At 43.9% G+C, this 27,104-nt stretch overlaps 1 protein-coding gene across 4 annotated transcripts in view; it reads left to right on the top strand.

Moving 5' to 3' along the window:
* The window catches only part of ESRRB (estrogen related receptor beta), a 158,625-nt gene extending 138,132 nt beyond the window's left edge, over positions 1–20,493 (top strand). For all 4 annotated transcript variants that reach the window (XM_082233542.1, XM_082233543.1, XM_082233541.1 and 1 more), the window contains 4 exons: positions 3,699–3,809; positions 5,998–6,159; positions 13,951–14,220; positions 15,848–20,493. In XM_082233542.1, the coding sequence (XP_082089668.1) occupies positions 3,699–3,809; positions 5,998–6,159; positions 13,951–14,220; positions 15,848–16,092 (788 nt within the window). In that variant the 3' untranslated portion in view covers positions 16,093–20,493. The remainder of the gene's footprint in view (positions 1–3,698; positions 3,810–5,997; positions 6,160–13,950; positions 14,221–15,847) is intronic.
* Positions 20,494–27,104: the final 6,611 nt, after the last annotated feature.

Genomic DNA, 27,104 nt, shown 5'->3' with positions numbered 1-27,104 from the left:
ACCTCACAGAGTGTTTGTTGTGGGGCAGGAAGGGAAAGGAAAATGTTAGCCGCTTTCAGACTCCTTCAAGTACTGATAAAGCGGGATATCAAATCCAAACTCCCCCTCCTCCTCTTCTTCTTCTTCTTCTTTTGGGTACCTTTAGCTGGGTGTGAGGATGACACCGCAGCCCGGTTCCTGCCAAAAAGCCTAGGGCAGAGGAGCCTAGATAGAGGAGTTCAGTGGCCCCACTCCAATGGCCGGTAGCGAAGGAAAACAAGCTGCTTCACGCCACCTTTGGAGGCTTATGGCCTTGGCTGACCCTTTCCCTGCCTTTCAGGGGGGCATTTCTCCTCAGAAGTTGCCACACTGGACAACACAGCAGGGGGGGGGAGGAGCAGCTGCCCTGCATTCAGTGGCGAGGGCAGGCCACAGAGCTTTGGCCCCAGTCGCCAGCCAGCGCAGCTTATTCCACCTTCCCAGGCCACCAAGCAGCACCTCATTCATCCCCAAATCCATGTGGTTGCATCATTTCTAGAAAATTCGCACGGCCCATGTTTCTCTCTCGTTCCTTTCTCATGTGCATTAGCAAAAGAAGTTTCTTCTTTTCACTGTTCTGAGAGCAACTTATGAAACAGCTCAGGGCCCTGCCAAACATTACCTCCTAGCTGCTGGATTGCGTTGCCTTTCGTTTCTGCAGAGATTGTAAGCTCTTTGGAGCAGGGATCTCACGTTGGTGTCTTTTACACTGTAGGTTCAGCATATAAATGTTTTACAGTTTTATGTGCTATAAGCCACCCAGAGTGGCTGGGGAAACCCAACCAGATGGGTGGGGTTTTAATTCAATAATAATAATAATAATAATAATAATAATAATAATAATAATAATAATAAATGGTGAGGTTTGCTGCTAGAGCACCTAGTGATTCCTCTGCATAGCGACAGCGACAGCGACAGCTGAGCAGGAGGTTTTAGTCTGCACACACTGTCTCTTTAACGCTGGCCATGATGATGACTGTTTGGATGAAACAACAACTGTGACCTTATTTAAAGTGCTTGCCTGAAGGAGTGTCAAACAGGATGGAGGGACAGGAGGAGAACAGAGTCTCTCCTTTGAAATTAACGAGCTAATGTCCTTGGATGAATAGACATATCTACTCAGCAAGGAAAAGAGGGATGGAGGGTAAATCTCCTTGCATCTCCCTCTCTCCCTCTCTCTTGCTTATCTCTTTTAATGCACTTAAGTCCTTTTGTGTTTCTCTAATCTGATTGAGGGTGCCTAATACCTTTGCAACCTGTGCAGCCACCTTCCTAGCCAAGCACCGAGGACAACACGCTTATATGTGCATGATTCTGCTTGGTAAAAATAGCATAACTCCCTCCACTGGTTCCTCACCTTTTCCCTTTTGCTATATCTAAATGCCCTGTTACTACACACTTGGGACTTGCAGTGGAAATTAGTTTCACTGGCGTTCCAGTGTACACCAGTGTACATCTCGCCCTACAGGCATTCCCACCTCACTCGTCCAGTGAAGATGTGGGGAGAAGCAGGGCCACGCATATAGGCCATGCCCCCCAATGCCAGAGCATCAGCTGGCCATGCCCCTAGCACTGAAGGCTCAATATTAGTGCAAAAGGGTGCAAAGTGAATAAGGCCCATTTCACACCAATACCAAACACATGACAGTGGTGGGCATGGCCACTGGACTCAACTCCACTTTAACCCCTTCCCACATATTTGTAAACCACTGGGAGGTTGTTTTCTTTTATAATCAAATGGTATATACGGTAAATGTTAGGGAATAAATAACATAGATTCAGTGGGTGCAAAGGGAGAGTGAATGTCTGCACACTTCTTTGACCCTGACCAGGGTGTGAGAGCCCTAAGGGTTTTTACAATGAATTTATTCGTTTATTTCCCAAATTTTAAATACCACTAGAGTGTAAACACAAACACACACCTCAAAACAGTTTAGAGTGTGCAAATGAGCATCCAATTCATTGTGCTGGTAAAGTTGCGGATAAGTGGTGTTCGTATGCATAAACAACACTTTGCTGTAACCCATTAGCTCATTTGATCTTGGCCGAGATCTTAAGTGCATGATTTGGGAGAATATTCTTGGAGAGTGCAGTAATTCCAAAGGTACTAATGAGGACAGGCTGCCTGTATAGTGTTGGGTTATTCAGGTTGGTTTCCTGGGAACTGGGTCTTGCCTGTCATTCTATTTGCTTGGATAATATTTAACAAACACTATAGAAACATTTCTACCTCACTGGGTTGAGATGCTAATAGGAGGGTGAAAAGGGAAGAAGCTCTGATGTTTAAAAGTGCATTGTTTGTTTTTGTCCCTTTTTTATCAGTTGGGTGGGGCAGAAGGGATATCTGTGTACAGTGGTGCCTCGCAAGACGAAAAGAATCCGTTCTGTGATTCTCTTCGTCTAGCGGTTTTTTCGTCTTGCGAAGCAACCCCATTGAAGGATTAGCGGATTAGCGCTATTAGCGGCTTTTGTCGTCTTGCGAAGCAAGCCCATAGGAAATTTGTTTTGCGAAGCACCTCCAAAACGGAAAACTCTTTCGTCTAGCGAGTTTTCCGTCTTGCGAGGCACCACTGTATATTTTAAGAAAGATATTTCACAGAGCAATCCACATTCCTGGTGGGTGGCAGCAGGATATAACAGAGTAGTGGAGCAACTGCTGCGTCTGGAGTCCCACCGGTTGCACTGGAAAATAACGTCTCCTCCTGCCCCCACAGGCCACTTCCAGGTTGGCGCAGCCGACAGACTCACATCAGGCCAATTGCTGGTGGCTACAGATGAGGGAGAAATTAGATTTTGTTAAAGCAAACCCACCTAATTTGTACTTACAGAAACAAAACGCAAACCGAAACACAGCCATCCTTCAAAATCCATACTTCTCTGAATTTTCAACACCGTTCCCCAGCCAAGTAATTGTGTAAAAATGCACATAGCAGGTTAAAGGGTTTCTATAAATGCACCTGTTTAGTGAAGAGAGCATACAAAAATGCATTATATTAGGGGGGGGGAAAGTGATTTGCAGGAATGTGTATATTAGGTAAAATTGCATACAGAAAGATGTGAATGGGGAGAAACTTGTGTTAGAATGCTGATGAATTTTCATGAGCATTTGTTGTTGTTGTTGTTGTTTTTAAAAAAACCCATGTGGAAATGTGGAAAACTGAATGTAAGAATGGGAAACTGAAAAACTGAGACAAACCAAAATTGACAGATCCACCCATTCCTGGTGAGAATGCAGAAACTGAGTAAATGAAAAGTTTCATTCTAAGGGCTCCTGGAGACATCCTATTTATTAAGCATCCATCATGATTTGCATATGTGATGTTATTGGATGGTTATTCCCCCCCGCCGCCACTGGCACAGCCAGACAGAATTGGGTGAATGGACATCTCATTCTATCCTATCTGCCCCACTTCCAGGAGGGATTGTTCCATCAGTCAATTTTTCTTATCAGTTTTTCTCTTCATTGGCAGCACAGTCCTAAACACGCCTACTCAGAAGTAAATCCCATTGGGCTCGGTGAGGCTTACTCCCTAGGATGCGTAGTTAGAACTGCAGCCCACATGCATAGGAATCAATAGGAGTGCATGTGCATACAAATATACCTGTTAAGAATAAGGAAACATACCTGATTCCACTTTTTTAAAAAAAGCCTTAAGATTTCCTTCCTCTTTTGCCTACAGGGGTCCGTCTGGATCGAGTTCGCGGAGGCCGTCAAAAGTACAAAAGAAGATTGGATTCCGAGAGCAGCACTTATTTGAGCTTACAGATTCCTCCTCCAGCCAAAAAGCCATGTAAGTGCCGGTATCACACTCTGTTGCCTGGGGCAAGCCCTCCATTTCCTTTCCCCTAACATAGTGCTGTGGATTGTGCTATTGTGCTGCTCTCCCTGAGTGTTCTTCTTAGGAAACCAGTTCCCAGCTGTCTTAATTAGGGAGCCGCATGAGTTAGTGTCCTCTGAGACTTTTCTGAAACTGAAACCGAGGGCAATTGTTCAGATACGTGGTTTAAGGGAACACCTGGCCTTTCCCTAAATCTAAAAGAGATCAGCTTGCAGGTGAAGATGGTGGCCTACCCATCTCACCATGATGTTCTCCAGCTTTACAGGATCCTGCTAGCTGCCTGACCACCTATTCATCGTAGATCTCTATGCTCTATGCATCGTAGAATCTATTCCTGGGGCATTTGACACATGGTCCAGCGCCAAGGGCCTTCTGGCGGTTCCCTCACTGCGAGAAGCCAAGTTATAGGGAACCAGGCAGAGGGCCTTCTCGGTAGTGGCACCCGCCCTGTGGAACACCCTCCCACCAGATGTCAAAGACAATGACTACCAGGCTTTTAGAAGACATCTGAAGGCAGCCCTGTTTAGGGAAGCTTTTAATGTTTGATGCATTACTGTATTTTAATATTTTGTTGGAAGCCGCCCAGAGTGGCTCGGGAAGCCCAGCCAGATGGGTGGGGTATAAATAATTTATTATTATTATTATTATTATTATTATTATTATTATTATTATTATGAGGAAATCCTGAGCTTGCCACTGAGTCTGAACTCAGTGGGGGAGATTTAGCCTATCAGATTCCCTAGTGCCTATACCTGTATGATACCTGTGCTTTTTGCTTTGATACCTTACACTTAAGACATCTTTGGTGCACACCTAAGCAAAAATGGTAAAGGTTCTTAGTTCTCTGGAAGGTCTTGTTTCATTGCTCATAGATCTTATTCTAAGGTGTGCCCAGCTACTAGCACTTTGGTTTGAGGTGGAGAAACTATCCCTGGAAAAGATATATCATCCTTCCCACCAAGAGTACCTTCTGTCAGAGTTCAGCCAAGCCACACAGACTGCATCATCTGTGCTGGTCCTGAAGCTGCATGTTCTAGAGCAGGGGTAGGTGGCCCAATAGCCTTCTAAATTGGCCCATGGATGGTCTGGGAATCAGCGTGTTTTTACATGAGTAGAATGTGTCCTTTTATTTAAAATGCATCTCTGGGTTATTTGTGGGGCCTGCCTGGTGTTTTTACATGAGTAGAATGTTTGCTTTTATTTAAAATGCATCTCTGGGTTATTTCATCACATACAAACATCCATAGCAAATCAATACAGAATTCCCGCCTTCCCAGTGACACAAAACATTTGTTCGTATGTGGGGCATAGGAATTCATTCATATTTTTTTTCCAAAATATAGTCCGGCCCACCACATGGACTGAGGGATGGTGGACCAGCCCACAGCTGAAAAAGGTTGCTGACCCCTGTTCTAGAGAGTGGTCAGAACAGGATGAGGTCTCCTCCATTAATGTACCAGTGGACTCAAACACCCTAAGAGCCATTTCACTTTCCAAAAATCTGTATTTTACAATAGAAAGTTGGGGAAATATTTGAAGCAGACATGAGAAATAGACTGTAGTTTATTTTAATTTCCAGAGGGGTGTTTCCTTAAGCCGTTTTCCCTGCATTTCCCCCCATGTCAGAAGATTCCCCATTTATTCCAGCCAGAATGTCCATATGTGAGCTTCCTATCAGTATTAATTAGCCAGAATACATGGTAAAACAATTATCAGTTGAAATATGCAGTGTGTTCAGAATGGAAACTTATATCTTGCCAAAGGATGCTTAGGTATATCAGTAATTAACACATGTAAATATCTATGATAGGATCAGGGACCGATCATAGCTCAGTGGTTGAGCACATGCCTTGCATGCAAAAGGTTGCAGGTTCAATCCCTGGGGCCTCCAGTTTAAAAAGGAGCAGGTAGCATGTGATGAGAAAGACCTCCGCCATGGTCTCTGGAGAGCTGTTCACAACTCCGAGAAGGCAATACTGTGCTGGAGGAACAAACAGTATGATCAGGCAGGAGCCAGCTTCCTACATACCTGGCATTCCCAAGCAAAAATAATCTCACCTTTATTTCAGACAGTGGAGTTTTAAGCTACTTGCATAGGTTCGTCAGATGCACATACTGATTTCTGCTTTGGAATTTGCAGTGACCAAGATCGTCTCCCACTTGTTGGTGGCAGAGCCGGAAAAGATTTATGCTATGCCTGACCCTACCATGCCGGAGAGCGACATAAAAGCTCTGACCACGCTCTGTGATTTGGCAGACAGAGAGCTGGTTGTGATCATTGGCTGGGCAAAGCACATCCCAGGTAAGAAGCTAAGGATGAGTGGCAAAAAAATGGTTGTGGTGACTTACCGTCATGGGCACTAGTTTATCATTTTCAACAGGGAAGCTGCCATTGCCTGATGAGGAGCTCTGAAATTTTGTGTGTAACCCCCCCCCCAAGATTTTGCAGCTTCAGTCCCCACATTTTGCAAATGGAATAAAAATGCAATGGGAATCTTTAACCTGTGAGCAGCTTTGGAGGGATCTACCTCTCTTGTTGCACATTACGAGAAGCAACTAATTGAAGTGGGAATAGTACACACACACACACACACACACACACACACACACACACACCTGCTTTTTTGCTGCTCTTTTAACCATGCGAAGCAGCCTCAAGGAGAACCCGAGTTCAATAGAAAATAGAGGTTATGAGAGGACTCCTAGTTTACAACAGACTCCTCGCTTTCAATCAGAATTCCAATGCAGTTATTGATTTATTGGCGTAAATTAATGTATCTTTAGATGCTTGCGATTATCTTATAGCTTTAGCTTTGAACTGAGAAAACTCCAGCTGATGGGGACTTGGGAAAGGAGGTCAGTCTTTGGATACTGCTTCTCAGCAAATCTTAATCCCAGTGGTGCCCTTCTTGAAGGAGGCCTGTCATAACAGGGATTACCCCACTCACTGGCGGCGCAATCTGCCAGGGCCTGATTCAGCACAAACGGTGTAATGCTGCTGATTAAGGAAACTCTGTCTGGATTGCTCCACTAACCCAGCAGCTGGGAAGAATTAACAGGAAGGATAATAACAAACTACACCAGACGACAACTTATTAATACTCAGGCCACCATCTCCATATTGATGAGGCCTTTCCTGCAAGAACATTTGTGAGGTCAGTGTACTTTCCCATTTTTAGTGCACAATCCAAACAGTTGTTGACTAGGTAGAGCTGCTGTTGTGGAGATACCACATTTTCCAAGCAGGTTAGATATAATCACACGTTCGTTTCTGTCTGTTTGTCTAGAAAGATGTGGAGCATTCCCCCACCCCACCCCAGAGAGCACTTGATCACATCCTGTCTCACTACTTCTCAAAGCAAAGTGTGCCGATGTACCATTTTGTGAAATCCTTTCCCATCGTTTGGAAATTTTGCAATGGAAAAGTCCACAAAGTTGCTCCTCACAGACAAACCCAAAGCTAATTCAAATGGGGTGTGCGAATTAATAGCTAAATAATACTGAGTGTGGACAGGCCCAGAGTAAGTTGACAGCATGATAGAAAAGGAAGAATGATCTAAGGGTAACAATATAGTTAGGTCCTAAGTTTCTGAATATTAAGGCAATAGGTTGATTTCGTCCAATGAAATCTCTGAAAGCTGTGAGTATGTGTGTACATGTGCACAACTTTCAGGTTTGCATTAATTCCTAAACTTGCCTCAGACAAACAACTGTGCAAGGACCCTCTCAGTGGTGTCAGCACATGGGTCCAATTAAGCTTGAAGCCGCTCTTCAGCAATTGGGGGGGGGGAATACATTTTAATAGTGTTCAGCAAATATTATTACTTCCCTACCAAGGCTGTCTTCTCCTCTGGACAGGACTCCCCTTTCTTCCTGCTTCACACCCAGCCCCTGCATTAATCACCTGTACCTTGGTTCCCCATCACTGTGTCTCCCTGCAGGAAGAGGAGACTTCTGTTGAGGGGTGATGACAGGGGCTCTTTGGGTGACTGTTTTGCTGCTGCTCTTGCTGGGAAGACGAGAGCTTCGAACAGGATGAAATATGGCTAGTGGAGTGACAGCAGCTGTGTCTAGAGTGGCCTCAGATCCTATAATTACATCTCTCTTTATTACAGCTGCTAATGGCCCTCCAGGATGACAGAGATGATAATAAATTAACAGATTATGAACTCCACTTGCCACAAATTATGTGTTTTCTCTCTCTCTCTTCTCTCTCCCCCCCTCTCTCTAAAGATCCTGGTAGCTCCTGCTGCCAAATGTCTAAAAAAGAATAGGTTTCTACACCCATGGGTACAAATACTACAGGTTTCAGAGGGAATCTGTGAAGTTCAGTTGGGATACTGCCAAGAGGAGCTTATGCTTGCTTCTCTGTAAGAAAGGATGAAGTAATGTGCTTTATTTGTAGCAATGTGAGGCATGCAACAATTTTCTAATACATGGATGAGAAGGAATCTGTGGCCTCCAGCCAAGATGGCCAATGGTGAAAACTGAATGATGGGGGTTGTAGTCCAGCAACATCTGGAGAACTTCAGATTCCCCACCCTTGTTCTCACAGGACAGATTCCATGTTTCTGGAATGTGTGCCTGATGGAGCTAGAAAGTTAGCCACTCCAGCCATCATTTGGATCAGTTCTCAGATGCCTCCAAACAGGGCATGATAGAGATACTGTTGTTGTTGTTTAGTCACTTAGTCGTGTCTGACTCTTCGTGACCCCATGGACCAGAGCACGCCAGGCACTCCTGTCTTCCACTGCCTCCCACAGTTTGGTCTAACTCATGCTGGTAGCTTCGAGAACACTGTCCATGAAGGGGGATAGAGATACTAGCCATCTCCATTTTAGTTTAGAGCCATAGATTTATAGGTCTATATATTCTGGTGTGTTTAATTTTTTTTATTTTTAAGAAAGATGCATAGCTGGTGGCCATCACCATAAACTGGTTATGCATGCATTTAAAAAAATGACCCGAGCCTAGAGCTAATCATTTTCACTGGGTGACCTGGGATATGTCCCCTTTGACATCTTTTTCTAAACACAACAGATCATCCAAATATGCCTTTCTTATAAGGAGAATGCTTTAACCCTCTGGCCATTTTAGCTGCCTTATTCCCATCCCTTAGAGCCAATGTGGTGTAGTGGTTAAGAGCGGTAGACTTGTAATCTGGTGAACCGGGTTTGCGTCTCCGCTCCTCCACATGCAGCTGCTGGGTGACCTTGGGCCAGTCACACTTCTCTGAAGTCTCTTAGCCTCACTCACCTCACAGAGTGTTTGTTGTGGGGGAGGAAGGGAAAGGAGATTGTTAGCCGCTTTGAGACTCCTTAGGGTAGTGATAAAGCCGGAAATCAAATCCAAACCCTTCTCCTCCTCCTCCTTCCAACTCTATGGTGTCTTTTTGAAAAGGGGCAACCAATCTGCACGCAGTTTTGTAAACCCATTTACACCACCACATAATAGCATTATTGTAGCAATCATTTTATTTTCAGCTCCTTTAATTCTCATCACTCATTCTTCCTAACACAGGATTTGCCTTTTTTACTCCCACAGTACACTGATTTGACCATTTTTTTCCTGTGAGCTTTCCACTACTAGTCCAAGATCTTTTCCCTGAGTGGTACAGCTCCTTCACAAGTAGTTACTCTGTTGGCATTCTTACAGTTTGTTGTGGTTTAAACCATCTTGAATAACTGGTGTCAACCACAGACCTAGGTTTATCTTGATCCCAGATAATTTATTACTAACTTAAAAGCACTGGTCTCAAATAGTGCTGAGCCAGAATTGAAACCCCATGAATTCATAGCCCTCTTTGTGGTCTATGAAAGAACCCACCCTGTTGGTGATGCTGAGGGAAAGAGCTGTGAACCTATCAGCGAGCCTCAGCCAACACGTGGGTCTGATGGGCAGTGTGGTCCAAAACACCTTCAGGACACCAGATTGGGGCACGTTGATCTCAGCACTGCAGTGCTTTCATTGTTTGCTCACAATCTGGTATCCGCAGCGGGCATAGCATTTTCTTGCACAGCATGTGATCTGCTCTCTGCTCAGATGCATTAGGAATCCCACTGTTTAATTCCCTCTGTTGTAAAAGAGAAGATTTTGATGCCAGCCCCCTAGAGAACACCTTGCATTAGCCAGTTGGATATCAAGGAGATGCAACATGAATGACAGCTATCAGGTCTGAATCTGACAAAGAGGATTTCACCATCCTCTCTGGACAGAGTTGGTGAGAAAGTGCTCTTGCTTCGTCCCGGAGACGCAGCTACAGTGTTGAGCACAATGCTCAGGATGTGAACTTGGAGTGGCAGGGTGTTCTTTGCCCATTATAGAAGTGTGTCTACACTTGGCAGGGATCTACTATCAACAGTTCTCTGTTGCACGTACCTGTGTGAAACACATTTTCAAGTGTGTGTTTGTCACATTCACGCTGCACACTTCAGGCATACACTTAAAATCCCTAGTGTAATGAGTGAAGAGGCCCTGAGATACCAGATCAAATACCTCATGCACTGCTTGTTCCGTGTGGTTGGGATGTTTAATCTCTCACACTGTTTCAAATGATGTCTGCTTGTCTGGCTCAGAAAAGATTGAGCTTTTTCTGTAACTGCTAAAGTGGCTGGATTATTATTTCGTTTTGATGGTTCTCGGTTATGGAATGGAAGCGCCTTCCTCCATTAGGACATCGTCAAGCATAAATGAACTGACCGTAATAAGTCAGTGCGGTGAATAGTTTACAGGTCTCCAGAAGAACTTGTGAGCATAGTTTTCTTGCTACATAAATGTGGATTAGCAACAGAAGAGCACAGCTCCCTTGCTAAAAGGGCAGCTTGTTGTTATTCAGACATATACAGGGCAAAGCACTGGGTTGTGGTCAGCAATGCACTGCAACCTAGTTGTCTAGCCTAGCTCCTTTCCAACTTCAGACTTGCCAAGAAGGGTTGGTTTTGCAGCTCGTGTCCCTGATGTCCCAGCCTCCTCTTCAGCTGTCCTCTTATTTCTTCTGGTACTCCTCCCCAGTGCTTTATCGATCTCTCCCTCCTACCCATCAGGCCTCACACACGCACACGCAACACGTGACAGCTGATTGGTATCTGTTAATTAATGTGGCCTGCGGCCTCTTTTCTATTCAGTGGCCTGATAAGGGAAATTGGATGTCCAAGGACTGCCGTGCCATTATCACCCCTTACCTCCTCTGGCAACACAAACACAAAACATGGTGTAGTGATAAATAAATACCACTAACCCATCCCTCTGCCCTCACTTCCTTGGGCTGAGATAGCTGAGACAGAAAAATGGAACTCCCGACCAGTCAATACAGCAATCACCAGCTCTTTTGTTAATTGCCAAGTTGATAACAAGAGAAATCAAATGATCCTTGCAGTGACTGGCTCCCTTGGCCCAGATGCAGGCGCACGAGTACCAGAGCAAAGGACTCTGGGAATAAAGGCATCCTGCTGAGCGTAAATCACAGCTAGAGGGACTGGAGCATCTGTGAGTCAAAGGTTAATGAGCTTAGGAAGAACTGTGGGGCAGCAGTGAAGCAGTTGCACAGAAAGAAGAAAAAGGAACCAGAATGATCTCTTACAACACTTGGCAAGAAATGTTAGGTAACTCCCTGTTTGTTACTAGGAACAGATGAATCTGTCAATGTTATGTTCTAAATTTTCCAATCTCAAATTCGGTTTGCATCAGTTTGCAAACCCTTAAAAACTCAAACACATTTTGGGGTACACTTATCCTAATATATCAGTTTTTGCAAGCAGTATATGAATTTTTGCAATAGCCTAATATAAGGCGTTGTTGTGTGCTATTTTAGCTCACATGCAGAGTTTTGTGCTTAGTTTTCCCTAATATATGTTTTGTGAGAACTGCATCACAAAATTTGTTGAAGAGTGAGTTATAAGGATAACTGCATTTCGATTTGTGTATTGGTGTGGAAAGTATGGTGTTATCTAGGTTCACATTAAGCCAAATGAACAAAATGAATTTCTCCCCCATTCCTGGTTGTAACCAAGGTGTGAAAACAAACCACTCTTTGTGGAAGGAGCAGGCAGACTTTGGGCTAGGTTGAGTCTCCATGCTTTCTTTATATATAGGATGTGTATGTGTTGTGACAGACTAGGAAGAGTCAGGAAATACTGAGAAGAAGCTCAGTTGTCAGTAGTGTTTCTACTCTCATCCTCTCCCTCCCTCAGCAAGAACAGTTCCCCCCCATTTCTTCAGGACTCTTGTGTGAGTCTGCTAATTTTGAAAGAGCATCTCAAGAGTGAAAATGGAAAATTTCATCATGCAAAAGTGAGATGTCCATGACATTCTTGTGAGTAAAGTTGCAACAGAGGGAAATTTATACCTGTGTCTGTCTGTGAGTCAGATAGTCATATGCCAAACTACTCCCAGTGTCTTACTCATGTCTGAATCACTTCTGGACAGACATTTGTCCTTGGCACATTAAGAAATTTGTGATATAGGAAGTGGCCTTTTCTTATACTTATGTTTCACACAAAAACAAAGCCCATCTCCTTGCCTCCTTTCCCACACTAGCTGTGATGCCTGATTTCATTTTTTCAGTGTGGACTGTATGTTATTCATCTCCCAGATTCCTTCTGACTTTTCCAGTTTTGAGAGCAGGTGGACAGGCTAGGTGGCTCTGCCTCCAGATGAACCATAATCTCCAGATCCCCAGTTTTCACATAAAAAAAAGGAAGTGAGAGAGTACATTTCTAGTACTTGCGGAATCTGAGTTATAAGGCAAAACATACAGGAACTATTCTTTTTATTTTTTGTGAGAAACTAGCCAGGCCCCCCATTTAGTATGTACTTTGCATTCCCACCACCACCTAGAAAAATTCCTGCCAACACACATGATCTTACTATGTAGTTTTCAAGCACAGCATTCCTCCGTTGTGGGGATCTCAATAAATACTACTAATTCTAATTTGTTCAGTTTTCATTCATGGCTTTTCATTGTCTGGTCTGCCTGGTACCCAAATTGGTGTTCATGTCAGAATAGGTGCTGTTTGTTCCTGTGGGTCCTAAGGTAACATTAATGATCCTCTGGTTGGTGGAGGCAATGTTATAAAACTGGATTGAGTTCCATTGTTAAGAAAAATTGACTTGGATCTTAACTTTTTTTCTGTAAAGGGAATGAGCTTCTGTTTTTGGAAGGGAGATGCACTCATGGAGGGGGTCCTTCTGTTCGCAGCCTGAATGGACTTAATGGATTGTGAATGGACTTTTGTGATTAAATGTTACAAAGCTTGCTGGTGTGATGTATAAGCAAGCCTAACATTAATAGCCAGGCACATGGCAGTATTTAATGCTATTCTATGGCAGCAAGTGTGAAAACACATCCACAGCTCTACATTTATTTGTTTATAGTATACATGGAGAGCATTTATTTGTTTATAGTATACATGGTTTATTAGGCAGCTGTTCCACCTAAATTACATAGATCAGTCCTTTTAAATAAAACACCTGAGTCTTTACTCTTTCTTTCAATCATGTGTGCAGCTTCCAAAGCAAATGGGAAGCTTTGGAATGTGGCAAGCTGAAGGTGATTCCAAATGGGATTGTATGAATAAAAGTATTCCATTACAAAATCCATGTGTGTCATGGAATGGTTAAAATCACCCAAACTACATAGGACAGGCATAGCCAAACTTGGCCCTCTAGATGTTTTGGGACTACAACTCCTATCATCCCTAGCTAACAGGACCAGTCGTCAGGGATGATGGGAACTGCAGTCCCAAAACATCTGGAGGGCCAAGTTTGGCCATGCCTGACATAGGAAATGGCTTACCATGTGGAACTGCAAATGCAACTGGCTCTTAAAATGTGGCACATCTGTGAGTGAAATGATTGAAAGTTTCACTTCTTCCTTTTTTAAGACTTTGTCAAAGGAGCATTTTTTTTTTTTACCTTGAACTGGGTTAAATGTTTATGGCCAAGGGCTCCCCATGGGAATATTGAGGTTTCCATCATTGGGTGACCTAACAGAGTCCCCGCCAGATTTCTGAGCTTCAGGGCTTGGAGCAGGCAGTGCTAAAACATCGTCTCCTACTTGTGTACGTAAGTTGACTTGCTCTTCTTGCCCTGCCAGGCTTTTCTAATCTTTCCCTGGGGGACCAGATGAGCCTATTGCAGAGCGCATGGATGGAGATACTCATCCTGGGTATCGTCTACCGCTCGTTACCCTATGAGGATAAATTGGTCTATGCTGAAGATTACATCATGGATGAGGAACATTCTCGCTTGACGGGCCTGCTGGAGCTCTACCTGGCCATCCTGCAGCTTGTGCGCAGGTATAAGAAGCTGAAGGTGGAGAAGGAAGAGTTTGTGACACTCAAGGCCTTGGCTCTTGCCAATTCAGGTAAGGTTACCATCTGGGATGGACACGAGGGTCTGGCCACCATCGCCCATGCAACTGAAAGGCTCACTGAAAGAAAGGGTTGGACATTGGGTTCATGAGCTTTACATGTGGTCCAAATGGGGACTTTCTAGACTACTAGAGTGAGATAACATTCCTTTATGATTCCTTTGGTTCAGTCTGACGGTGGTCAAGGTAGAAAGGATGTTCTGAGCACCTCCTTTAGTTTTTATATCCCCCTAGTTGTCGAAACAGCTTCCAGATCACTGGGTCGTAGCAATTTCATATTTAACCAGCATTGTGGTTTGCTTCACTTCATTTTTTACTAACTCCAATGCTACCTTGATCTTGGAAAACTGCCACTAAAAGGCTCTGTGATACAGAGCCAGTGCTTGAACCTGGCTTGTGGCAGCTGCACATTGTAGGGAGGCCTATCTAAAAACATTCCATCATGAAAAATAGATACATTAAAAACAGCCCCCCCCCCCAATGCCTCAACACTGAAAATTGCATTAGAAAGAACCATAAGATCCCGGACTAAAAATACAAGAACCCATAACTTACAGTGCAGTCCTAACCATGTCTACTCAGAAGTCCTGGAAAATGCAATGGGACTTACTCCCAGGTAAGTGGAATTAGATTGCAGCCACAAACAGTAATAGAATCAAAGGCTTGTAAACAAAGAAAGGTTCTCAAATGCTGGTGGAATATGTGTTAACCTCTAGGGCAGGAAGTTCCATCTAGGAGGTGGTGCATGCCACAGAGAAGGCTGCCTCTTACACCGCCCCTCAGAAGACAGTGATATGCATAAGAAGGGTGCATCAGCTCTTCTTAAAGGACAGGCAAATTTGCCCTCTCACTTTTTCACTGGTTGGTTTGTTTTGCCTTGTCTCTTTGCAGATTCTTCCTCCCCCCCAAAAAAAAATTATTATTGGTTTTCACAATATTATAAACACACACACACACACACACACACACACACACACGACAAACAAACATAACAAACATAAATCATAGCCTTATTGAAAATTACAGTTATTAACTTTGTTAAGTGACTTCCTCGCTTCCCCTTGGTTGAATTTCATTCCATGTCCTTTTAACGGTTTTCCAAATCCCAATTTTTATGAAATTTAACTTAAACATTAACATCCTTAAATCTTCACCTTATATAATTAAACATATTAATTCATCACTTAACATAAATAAAATTCTAAGCTATTAAGTATCTGCAAGCTATTTCCAGTTAATTTAACTTAACAAATTTAACTAAATAATCATTAAATTTATCCCATTCTTCCTGATATGCCTCCTCCTTCTGGTTGCGGACTTTTCCGGTCAGGTCGGTTAGCTCCGAAAAGTCAATCATCTTCATCTGCCATTCTTCTACTGTTGGTAATTCTTGGGTTTTCCACTTTTTAGCTAACAAAATATGAGCAGCAGTTGGGCATACAAAAATAATTTAACATCTTTCTTGGGCAATTCCAAACCTGTTATTCCAAGAAGAAAGGCCTCTGGTTTGTTTATAAATGTATATTTCAACATTTTTCTCAATTCATTATAAATCTTTTCCCAGAAGCCTTTCACCTTGGGACAGGTCCACCACATATGATAAAAGGTTGTCTCTTTGCAGATTCAATGCACATAGAGGACATGGATGCAGTGCAGAAACTCCAAGACCTTCTCCACGAAGCTCTCCAGGATTACGAGCTGAGCCAGCGTCACGAGGAACCACGGCGTGCGGGGAAGCTGCTGCTCACCCTTCCCCTCCTGCGGCAAACAGCTGCCAAGGCTGTGCAGCACTTCTATAGCATCAAACTGCAGGGCAAGGTCCCCATGCACAAACTCTTCCTAGAAATGCTGGAAGCCAAGGTCTGACAGGGCCCAGGAAGCAAACTGGAAGCCAGGGTTGCGGCCATGGAGCTAACCAAACAGAGGTGGCAGCTGGCTTTTATCTCCAATCATTTATTATGGAAGAATTATTTAACATCCATCTGGCAGCCACGCCAGTCTGTACATCCATCTGAAGATTATTGTGTACAGAGAAGGAAACTCTTTTAATCAACATCACTCTTCCCCCCCCCTCCTTTCTTTCTTTCTGGAAAATTATAGAACAAGCTCTTGCACTTGCAGAGGGAGCCAAAGGGAGTCTGGAGCCCCTAAGAGTGATGCTGTTTGCACTATCCAGGGCAGCCCATTCCCATCTTCTTTGACCTAAGAGAAGGGTTGTGGGGACTGAAGCAGAAAATGGTGAAAAATAAGAGTTTGTAACATTCATAGCATGGTGGCGTGAGAGGAGATTAAAAAATATATCTGGGCGTCAGTGGGTCCACAGCTTGACCCCTTTCCTCAATTCTGTGGTCCACGTGCTGGTGGTCTGTTTGGGGAGGAGCGTCATGGGATCTCTTAAGTCGAGAATGGCTGCCTCCTGTGCTCAAGCTACACAGAAAACATGTACATAGAGGCCCTCCTTATTGGGAAGGACAGGCCTGACTGTGTAAGATATCCTGTGATATTGTACAGCATATTTGCACCTGGCTTTCCCCTTCCCATGTGCAGTCATAACATTCCCGGTGGTGGTTACTAGAGAAGCTGGAGACATGTCCTTGAGAGAGAAAGAGAGAGAAGATCTCGTTGTGTGAGAACATGCAGAGGGAAGTAGCTGGATACTTTCTGTTGTTGTTCCCAAGCTGTAGTCACTCAGTCATCCCTTCACCCTCCTAGACGTGGTGCTATTTAAAAAGAAAAAGAAAACCCTCTACCTCCTTTCCTTCTTTCTCCACATGGCCCGAGGTCACTGGAATCACAGGGAGTGGGCCAAAATAAAAGTTATCCCAAACCAGGGCATTTCCCAGTCTTTCCTCACCAATAGATTTCAAGCTCCAAATCCAAATATTGGATATATTCCCTGAGAGGTAGGGGAGAAGAAGAATTAGAAGAACTTACCTGCTGGGCTTGCGCCATGTTAAGAGAACTAAAACAACCCAGGGGAGATACTTAATTTTTGCCTCCGCATTCCTTTCCCACTGTGGCAACTCTCTCATTGAGGTCAGTTGCTTGAATCCAGCTTGAATGTAGCTGAAGGAAGGCAAGGGTCGCAAGGCTTATATTGAGCCAAAACCTGTTTTGAATGGCAGGCTTGAAGTGATAAGTAAGAGAGTGCCTCTGCTTCTCCCTCCCCACTGAGGGATTGGGGAGGTAAGGTTTCTAGGTTATATTTATAAAAATAATGGCTTCCAAGTTAGCGTGGCCCCTGCCAACCCTCTTTTCAGAGATTAATTACTTTTCTTCTCATCAGTCCCACAGAGCCACAAGTCCAGATGGCTTTGACTGGTTTGTGGCTTTTCAGGAGGGTGATGTGTTTGTGTGTCTGTTTTCACGGTTATTTTGGGATCCAGCAGTGAGTTCAAGAGTTAAACCCACTGTTGCAGAAGCAGCACTGAAGCCAAGATGACCATACAAGTGAATTTTAGTCCCAAAGGGAGTGGTCAAAACAACATGTGAAAATAGGTCTAACCAAAGCAATAAAAGGTATAGATGGCAAATATATATATATCATTTGCCAAGTGAGGGCTGGGCAGTGTCCTGTCTGCTTCCTGAGGTAAATCAGAACAGAGGCCTCAACTTCTTTACTTTGTACTAATTCACTGTGGTGCTTCATCCAGATGCTAATCCAAAGGTCCTCTTTTTTGATGAGGGAAAAAGTGGGTAGGATTTAGCAGATTGCTAAACTGGTCTTCCATGACTATGAAGGATGCGACAGAAATAAACACAGTAATCATGAAGCTCCCTTCGGACGCCTGCGGTTGGCAACTGATTTGGGGGCTGGACCATACTTACAATCTCCTGACAGTTTTGTTTTTGGATGACAAACAGCTCCAGTTTTCTGCTCAAAATGGCTCCCTGCTTCTTTTCCACTCATGGGGGAAAGTATTTTGATGGATGCACCTTTTCTCAGAATAGCCTTCCTCTCTCCCCAGCTTTCTTTACCCTACTAACAGTCATTGTCATTCTTCTCCAAAATAGCCATCACATGTAAGGGACAACCGTAGCTCACTGGCAGAGCGCCTGCTGGGCATGCAGAAGGCCCTGAGTTCCTTTATTGGCATCTCTGTTGAAAAGGATCAGATCACAGGTGATGGGGAAGGCCCCCAGCTTAGACCCTAGAGACCCATTGCACGTCAAAGTAGATAATATTGGGCTACGGGCAAATAGACCTGAATTTGCACAAGACTTCCTATGTTCCTGTGTCTCTCCTTTGCAAAGCATGGCTGCGGGATTTCTCTGCTAAAGGCCAGAAAAAGAGTTCCTGGCACTACAGGCCTCAATCATGGGTCCTTATTGGGAGGAGCATTGTCATGCTCATTTAAAGCAGCCTTCCTTCATTGCCACTTTGGGGCAGTAAACAAGTGAAGACTCAGTAAATGCAATAAACGCGGGAACAAATGCTTCTTGTTCCCATGTTTGTAAAACTACCACTTTGTTCATTTGCAAATAGCCTAAGGTCATCTTATGTTGCTGGAGCATAAAATCACTGCCTTGCTGGGTTACACCCAGGGTCCATTTAGTGCAGTCTTTTGTCTCCAATTGTGGCCATTCTGGTAAGCTCTCAAGTAGGGCATTGCCCACACCTCTGCATAATCAAGGATATATTGTACCAGTGTTTATTTTTTTCTGAAGTCAGAGGCAATGTGGAGCCTGCTTGTCCATGACTCACTGCGCCCTTTTTGGTTCAATCAGAGATATAGCTGCATCACTCTCAACCAACATTCCCCAATCTGATGCCATCCAGATGATTTTGGGGTTTCCAACTCCCATCAGCCCCAGCTAGAATGGCCAGTTTTCAGGGAGGATGGGAACTGTAATCCAAAACATCTGAATGGCACCATGTTGGAGAAGACTGGTAAAAACTAAGTGAATAGGTACAGGATTTCTGGTTGCACAATGGGACTTCTCCACTCTCCTCTGACCACCGATCCCCTAAATCTCTTCCAGGGGTTCTCCCAACCCTCCAAAGCCGATTTTGGGAGGTTGCATGGTGCAAAGAGGGGGGGGGGAGTCCCACTGTGCAAGTGGAAATCCACATGGAGGTGGAAGGCATTATGTGGATACTGTCCATAATCGTAGAGGGGGCTGAGACAACATATTCCAAATTAATTTAATAGAACATACATCTGAGGAAGACAGTAGCAATCAACCAGAGCAGCAACTTGGTAATGCTTTAGATCTTATAGGGAGAGTGCATAGCACAGACCAGCTTCAGATTTTAGCAATATGGGGACAGCTCTGGTTCCATGCCTTTGGAACTAGTAGAAAGTGTGTGTGTGTGCAAGCATGCACTAAGCAATTATCCGGTCCTGCACATAGGAGTCAAATATTTTGTAAGGTACGAACTACTGGTACAAGAATGATTCTGACAACTGCAAGCCTTCAGACAATAGTAGCTTCCATGGAGTAGGTAATGAAGTCCCCAAGTGCTAACCCCGGGATTAGTTTAGGGCAAGGCATGCAGGTAAGTGCCTTCACTAGAATAGAAGCATGACATCTGTCAACCTCCCCCTTTCCAGGAAGCTGTGTCACCCTACTTCTGTGCCTACCTGTAACCTGCCGTGTACTCTCTCCTTCCCAAAACTTTACATAGGTCACTGTCTTCTGCTCTGAAATACAACCCTCCCTTTGAGCCATGGAGGCAACACATGCTGCTTGCATTCACATTCCTTTCTGGGGTCTCTGGCCTTTAGTTCAACCAGCAAGCAAACACCCAAGTTGGCAGGAATCGCTTCAGATCAATGGTGCGATACCCACCACCCCTTGCACCTGAGAAAAAGGCGGGCATTATTTTGAAGTGAAAATATGAAGACACTGCAAAACCACAACCCAACAGTATTGCTCATGCCAAATAAGGGGCGTTATTTTCTTCTCTCTACATAACCAGACTGACTCATGTGTTCAGAAATGTCGAACACATATTTTGAAACCATGCTAAAGCAGCTGTCAAAAAAGGGAGGAAAGAAACCCTAAGAATGTATGTGGCTGAGGTTTTTTGGCCAGTCATGTGGTCCAAAGCCATTCCTGCTCTGGTGACTTGATGGTTAAGAGAAGCCAAAAACAAGGAAAGGGGAAAAGATGGGAAAGCCTGTGCAAAACTATGCAGGGTGTCATAGTCCAAGAGTGAAATAAAACAGTAACTACTCAACTATTATCTGCTCCTGAAAGAAAGAAAAAACTGTCAAATAACTAATTAAATAAATCGTATTCTTGTGGTACAGGTCATTTCGAACAAACTGAGAAATAAAACAAATGTACAAACAAATCCTGTTGAGGTTGCATTTATTGAGTATTCCGAATCATCACTTCACCTTATCACACTGAGAGATTTGCTTTACACTATGGTACATTCAGGTACAGTCGTACCTCAGGTTACAGATGCTTCAGGTTACAGACGCTTCAGGTTACAGACTCTGCTAACCCAGAAATAGTAGCTCGGGTTAAGAACTTTACTTCAAGATGAGAACAGAAACCATGTGGCCGTGGCGCGGCAGCAGCAGGAGGCCCCATTAGTTAAAGTGGTACCTCAGGTTAAGACCAGTTTCAGCTTAAGAACAGACCTCCAGAATGAATTAAGTTCTTAACCCGAGGTACCACTGTATTCACATTGTGGGTTAAAATAAACACATCGGAAAGGGAGCAAGAATGTATGCACTACCTTTCTTCCCCCATCCTTGTCGCTCTTTAGAATTTGGGGGCAAACCTCTGAAGTGGGCAGCCTCCCCTTCCATTTTAACTTTGTCTAGTCCACAGATGCTTCCACACTAACCCTTTTCTATGGAATTGCTCTCCTTTGTTCACCCACTTTTTATAGAACATCCATATTTTTTCCCCCAATCACTTGCTTTCTTTGCTGCCCTCCCATGTTTTTCCAGACCTGATTTGTGATTGTTTTAAAATATTAAAATATAATTGGAGATTGAGGCTGTTCAATGTGTACCAACAAAGCAGTACCAAATTTTTTTTCAAGGCTCCTGCGCATGTAAACAAATCACTTCCTCTTTGTATGGTCAGCTGATTTTATTGCTTCCTGTTGACCCTAGCTGGGTGACTTGTAATTTCCCCTTCAATAGCCTCTCTGCAAATTGCTCCACGTCAGAACTCCCTCCCCCATGGGGTTATGTGCTTAATTACTGGTTTCCTATTTTCCCCATTACTTTTTTTAAATGGAAAAAAAGAAAAATTAAATTAAGAAAAAAGATATGAGGAAATCAGTAACCAAAAGCAAAGGCCACTCCCTTATGGGAGAATAAATTAACATGGAGCAATTCATAGAGCACCTATTGAAGGAGACATTACTTAGTAATCGTCCCACTGGGAGCAATAAGAAAACAATAAAACCAGCTAGACCTGCAAGCAATAAACCTGAAGTAGCCAGGTAAGTGGCTGAGAGCAGCTTATTTGTGAGAAGATATTATAGAACCATCTTCGGCCATATGAAAGGGCACAGCTAAAGCTGTATGGAACCCTAATTTTAATTCTGCTTCCTGCTACTTGCAAAAAAAGGCAATGTCTTAACAGCACTGAAGAGCTCTTGTGTAGAAGCACCCCAAACATGGATTTTGTTAGCATAGCAGTGCATAATCATCTCCTGGAAATGATGCTTAGGTTTCATCCCAAACACCCAAGCTCTTCTTTTGGAGTGAAAATAAAAAGGAACACGCTCTTGAGGTTTTTCAGTGGGAGATGACAGAACCGCTCAGAGAAAAGGAGCAGTTGTCTTCAATGATGGAATCCAAACATATGGCATGTCAATGGAAGATCCCAAGAAAATGAGCAATGGATCAGATCCATGAAGCTAAACAAGGAGAAATACGGTTTTCGGCCAAAGCAAAAGGTGCCTTGGGTCCAATAATTACGCAATATGAGGCAAAGCTAGTTATGCTACTGTTAGTAAGCCAGAAGCGCTGACTAACAGACACTTTGTAAGGTCTCACCTTGCATTTAAAGCGCTATGATGCTGCTTTAAACAGTCACGGCTTCCCCAAAGAATTCTGGGAGCTAGAATTATAGAATGCCATGGACTGGCTGGATGCAGAGGAGTGGTGGGAGATACCAGCTGGGGACCCCCCAAGGGAAGAAGGCACAGAGTCAGGGGATTGGTGCTGGGATGATGATGAGTGGTCAGAGGGAGAAGAGAGCAGACTGGGGAAGGAAGAAGCTGGGGCTAAGAGCAGCCCAGAAGCAGAGGCAGAAGCAGAGGTTGAACAGGCTGGGGGCCCAGAAGCAGTGATGAGGGATGTTGCTGAAGAAATCTCTCCCTCCTGCTGCAACCAGCTCCCTTCCCACCCTGGTCTCCCAGAACCAGAAGAGGTATGAAGAGGGCAGAGCAAATATAGAAATGGTGACATAGTCTCAGATTGCTTGGGAAGGACCTGGGGAGGAGGGGAAAGATCTACTGGGATGCGTTCCTGTGCTCACTAGGCCTGGCCCCCGAGTCGAATTTGTTTCCTTGAATGAGGAGTTAACTTTACTCATGTCTTGTGATTTATTACCAACTTGCGCCTGACTCCCGCTCCTGACACAGAATCATAGAATTGTAGAGTTAGATGGGACACAGGGATCTTTTGTCCAATGTGGGGCTCAAACCCCCAACCCTGAGATTTAGAATCTCATGTTCTGAGCTATGTTGTTTGTCCCCAGAGTTCCCTGGGAAGTGAGATTAATTGTTAAACCACTCTTGGAATTGTAGCTCTGGGAGGGGAATGGGGATTTTCTAACAGCTCTCAGCACCCTTAGCAAACCACAGCTCCCATAATTCTTTAGGAGAAGCCATGATCGTTCAAAGTGGTGTCCTAGAGCTTTAAACACGTGGTGTGAATGTGGCCTGGGTCAAAATTTACAATTAATCTCAACAGAGACAGAATCATTAAATTCAGTAGCAGCTTGTGTGGTAGAACAGAGCCACTCCTTGATACCTGGGCCATGATTGCTTACCTACACAGGGCAGAATGGGAGCAATGCCTGAGCCACACGGTTGCACCTGTGAGGCTGTTGCTGCCAACCTGACACTCTTGCGGGTGCATTCACATGCTTTCGACTTTGCCGCTGCTCTGTTCTGCCCCAGACGCATCCAATTAAGCAGCAGCAAGGAGTAGGGCTCTGCAGGTCCGCTCCACCTTATGTACAGCAACAGAAATCCAGCATGGCCAATGGCTGGGAATGAGGGTGTGTGTGTGTAACTCAACAGCATCTGTAGGGCTGCAGGTTCCCCATCTCTGCTCCAAAGCATCTAGATCCCAGATACCCTTTTTGGTGGTAGAACAAACCTTGCATAGCTCTTCCCCAGAAAGGTACACTTCAGTCCTTGTGACTTTTTTGGCAACTGGTCAAGACTACAAAGTTCTGGCAGGCTCGTGGCTTGGCATGACATCTGATTTGAAGGCAGCTTCAGGGGGTTAAATGTTTTTGGTACTTGCAGTGTATATATTTGATTTAAATTGTATTTGATTTAAATATCATTAGCCACGTTGCAGATTTTTTTTTTTTTTGTAAAACTTGAAATGTATTGAATGCTTTAATCAATAGCTAAACCTTGGGGGGAAATCCATCGCTTTCTAGTTGTAGAAACCACATCAGGAGTCCACCTTTTACCATGATAAAAGGACATTATATTCAGCACTCCCCATCTTACAACTCTATGGTGTCAATAGGTCCACAACAGTCAGGGCTGATGCAAGCCTTTACAGCTGCTAGCCATAGTGCAACTAAACCTGCATGAACCACAATGGATGCCAGTTGCAACATGCTCCAGAACTCCTGCTGAACAGAAAAAAATGTGCACAAATTAAAAAAAAAGAGTGCCTCTCTTGTGTTTTGGCTAGCACAAAAACCTATGTGGTTTACCTTCTCTCTGATTACTCACAGACCATAAACCAGGGGGAACTGGATCCAGTTGATGTCTGTGGTCCAGGAGAGGAGTGGACAGATCTGGATAACGGAGGTGCAAGCCCAGGAGATGTGAGGAGGAAGGAACTGGAGGAGGGAGATGTGGGCAGGTGGGCAACCCAGGTGAAGTGAGGAAGAGGGATCCAGAGGACACAGGTGCAGGCAGCTGATCAGGCAGGTGGCCCAAGATGAGCTGCAGAGGTGTGGTGAGGTCTGATTTCTTTTTATGTGAAGTGTAAATAAAGGGGCAAGGAGTTAGAATCATAGAATTGTAGAGTTGGAAGGGTTCCTAAGGGTCATCTAGTCCAACCCCCTGCAATGCAGGAATAGGCAGCTGGCCCATATGGGGATCAAACCTGCAACCTTGGCGTTCTCAGCACCATGATCTAACCAACTGGGCTATGGAGGTTGGTGGACAAGTATAGCAAGTAGGGGCACAGGCCCTAGTAAAAACAGAAACCAGCTAATGAAAAAGTTATATTAAGTCACGCCTACATGTAAGCTTCGTATTACACTGCACTTACAATTAAAAGCACAATCAGAGAACTATGGGGGAAATATGGGGCAGGGGCACACGACAAATCTACTTCTTCCTTACAAGGTCCCTGTGCACCTTCAAAATCAGCTGTGGAGGGTTAGGTCCACACAGATAATATCTCATAGTAGAATTTCCACTCAAATCAGCAGGAAGAATCCACTATATTTCCCCAAAATCTGAACTATCCAATTAGTTTTAGTTCTAACCACCCCCTGCAACAGAAATCATACCATCAACTTTAAGCTTCACAAGACTCTCCCATGGTGTCAGGTAGAAATGTTTTGTGTATATGATACACAAAACCCCCAAGGGCAATATTTAGTTAAGTTAGGCTGTCGTGCTCTACACATATTGTATATGCACAGCTCATAGTTGCAAAGGATTTATTAATGAGTTTCCTTCAGAAGCAATGTAAGAGTAGGCAAAATTAACCAGTACCCATTTTTCTCTGTTTTTGCCCTTTACAGGACAATCCTATACATGTCTACTCTGAAGTAAATCCTATTGATTTCAGTGAGGCTAGTGGGTTTATAGTTGCAGCCTTACTAAGACTGATGAACGGGTTCTCTCTGTGAACCGCCCTGAGACCTCCAGGTATAGGGCTGTATATAAAATAAATAAATACCTCTTTAACATTAGCAAAAATAAAGGGGAACAAATTAAAATATTCTAGAGGCACCACTTTTCGGAACATAAACCTAGTGTATCTACAAGCAAAATACCTTTCTGTTGTTGGTTTTTTTTTAGTTTTTATTCTTCAGATGAGAAAAGTTCCCCCAGCCCAAAAAATTTCTGTGCCAAAAACCAAGGATTTGTTGACGGCCCTTGCTTCAGTGAGTAGCCTTTGGATTTCAGCAGCTTTATCGTAACACAAATGTGTCTCCAATGCAGAAGCAATAAAGGGAGAGCAATGATCAGATAAGAAAGAGCAAAGCTAGAGGAAAACCACTTTAGCTAAACTGGCGGCGACTGATAGAAACTAAAGCCTGTATTTAACAGCTGAGTTAAAAAAAACAAATCACATAAATGTTGTTTTCATGGGGAGATGAGGGGGGTAATTTACGCAGCCTGTCAATTAAATCGAGTGCAATACGCAGGTTATGAATAATCTTACCGGGGTGAAGAATGTTATTTTTGGACAGAAAATGATCTAAAGCCAGATTATATCATCTCCAACAATTCCATTTTCAGAGTTGTAAATTCACTTCAATTTTAATATTGAAGTCAGTCGATCCTGCAAATAATGTTTATTACCATTTACATTATTAAAGGCACACACATTAACCCAAATATAATAACATGCACGGAAGCCACTTCCGTGCCAGATATTCTAGGGAGGGTCTGGCCATTTTAACAACAGCAAAAAACAATACCCAGGAAATAATTTTGAAATTACGATGTCATCTCTATGTTCCCTGAACATTACACAGTGAGTAAGCTGGCTGAGAACAAGATGTAACAAGGGCTAACACAACACACACGCACATTAGAATTCTCAAGTCCCGTACCTGAGATTTTGGGAGTAACAAGATGGAAATAAACCACATACAGGGCTGGCTTTTAAATGAGGTGATATGAAGCTGCCTTCAGGGGCAAGATCCATGGGGGTGGCAGATCTCTCTCCCAATGGATCGCCTGCTGCTGCCATTGTATTGGGGGGAAATTGTACTGGGTGAATTTACACTAAAGTGCTAATGAAGCTTCATGATGACTAATTTTTAAAAAGTCACAAAATGGTATGGAAATGTGGAGAACTGAATTTAATATGAGAAAAATGAGAAACTGGGCGAAACAGAAAGTGACAGATTAACCCATCCCTAGGCACTCAACAAGTAGGTTTTTCAGGGATTTAAAAACCTATACAAGTGTCAACATAGGCCCTTAAGACTGGCAAATGTCAATGTTTAATTTAAGGCTCCCCCCCCCCTTGACACCTATGTCAGTGACATCTGGCAAGCTTCGGAGGTCCTGCAGCCGTTCTTTGAGCAATTACACATAGCGTAGCTCATCCCAGACGCTTCTCGAGGATGGAGGGCTGACTAGTACGATGTCAGGAGATGGAATTGCTGTGTGTAATGTATGCTGTCAGAACTGTCACAGTGGCAGGGGAAATGTATGAGCGCATTGAAAAATATGCTCTGCTTTTATATATGGCTTTCCACATTTTCATCTCCCCCCCACCCCTTAAGTCTTTGCTTCAAAGCAGCTGTGGACCACCTACCGGGAGTGTGGAGCGCAAGAAAAGGTTTTAGAAGATACCTAACGCAGACACAACGAGAAAGAGAGAGATGGGTGCTAATCGGAAAGTATGTAAACTGGTGATGACCCTGCAGTCCCAGACAGAGAATCGGCTCGTAATTGAAGACTTTTTCAAGGGCTTCTTCTCTGCTTGGTGACACACAAGCAAACGATTTTG

This window comes from Podarcis vaucheri (assembly GCF_965113315.1).
Source record: "Podarcis vaucheri genome assembly, chromosome: 1".
Classification (NCBI taxonomy): domain Eukaryota; kingdom Metazoa; phylum Chordata; class Lepidosauria; order Squamata; family Lacertidae; genus Podarcis; species Podarcis vaucheri.
Note: the sequence above shows the minus strand (reverse complement) of the source record. Positions and strands in the feature narration are given on the sequence as shown.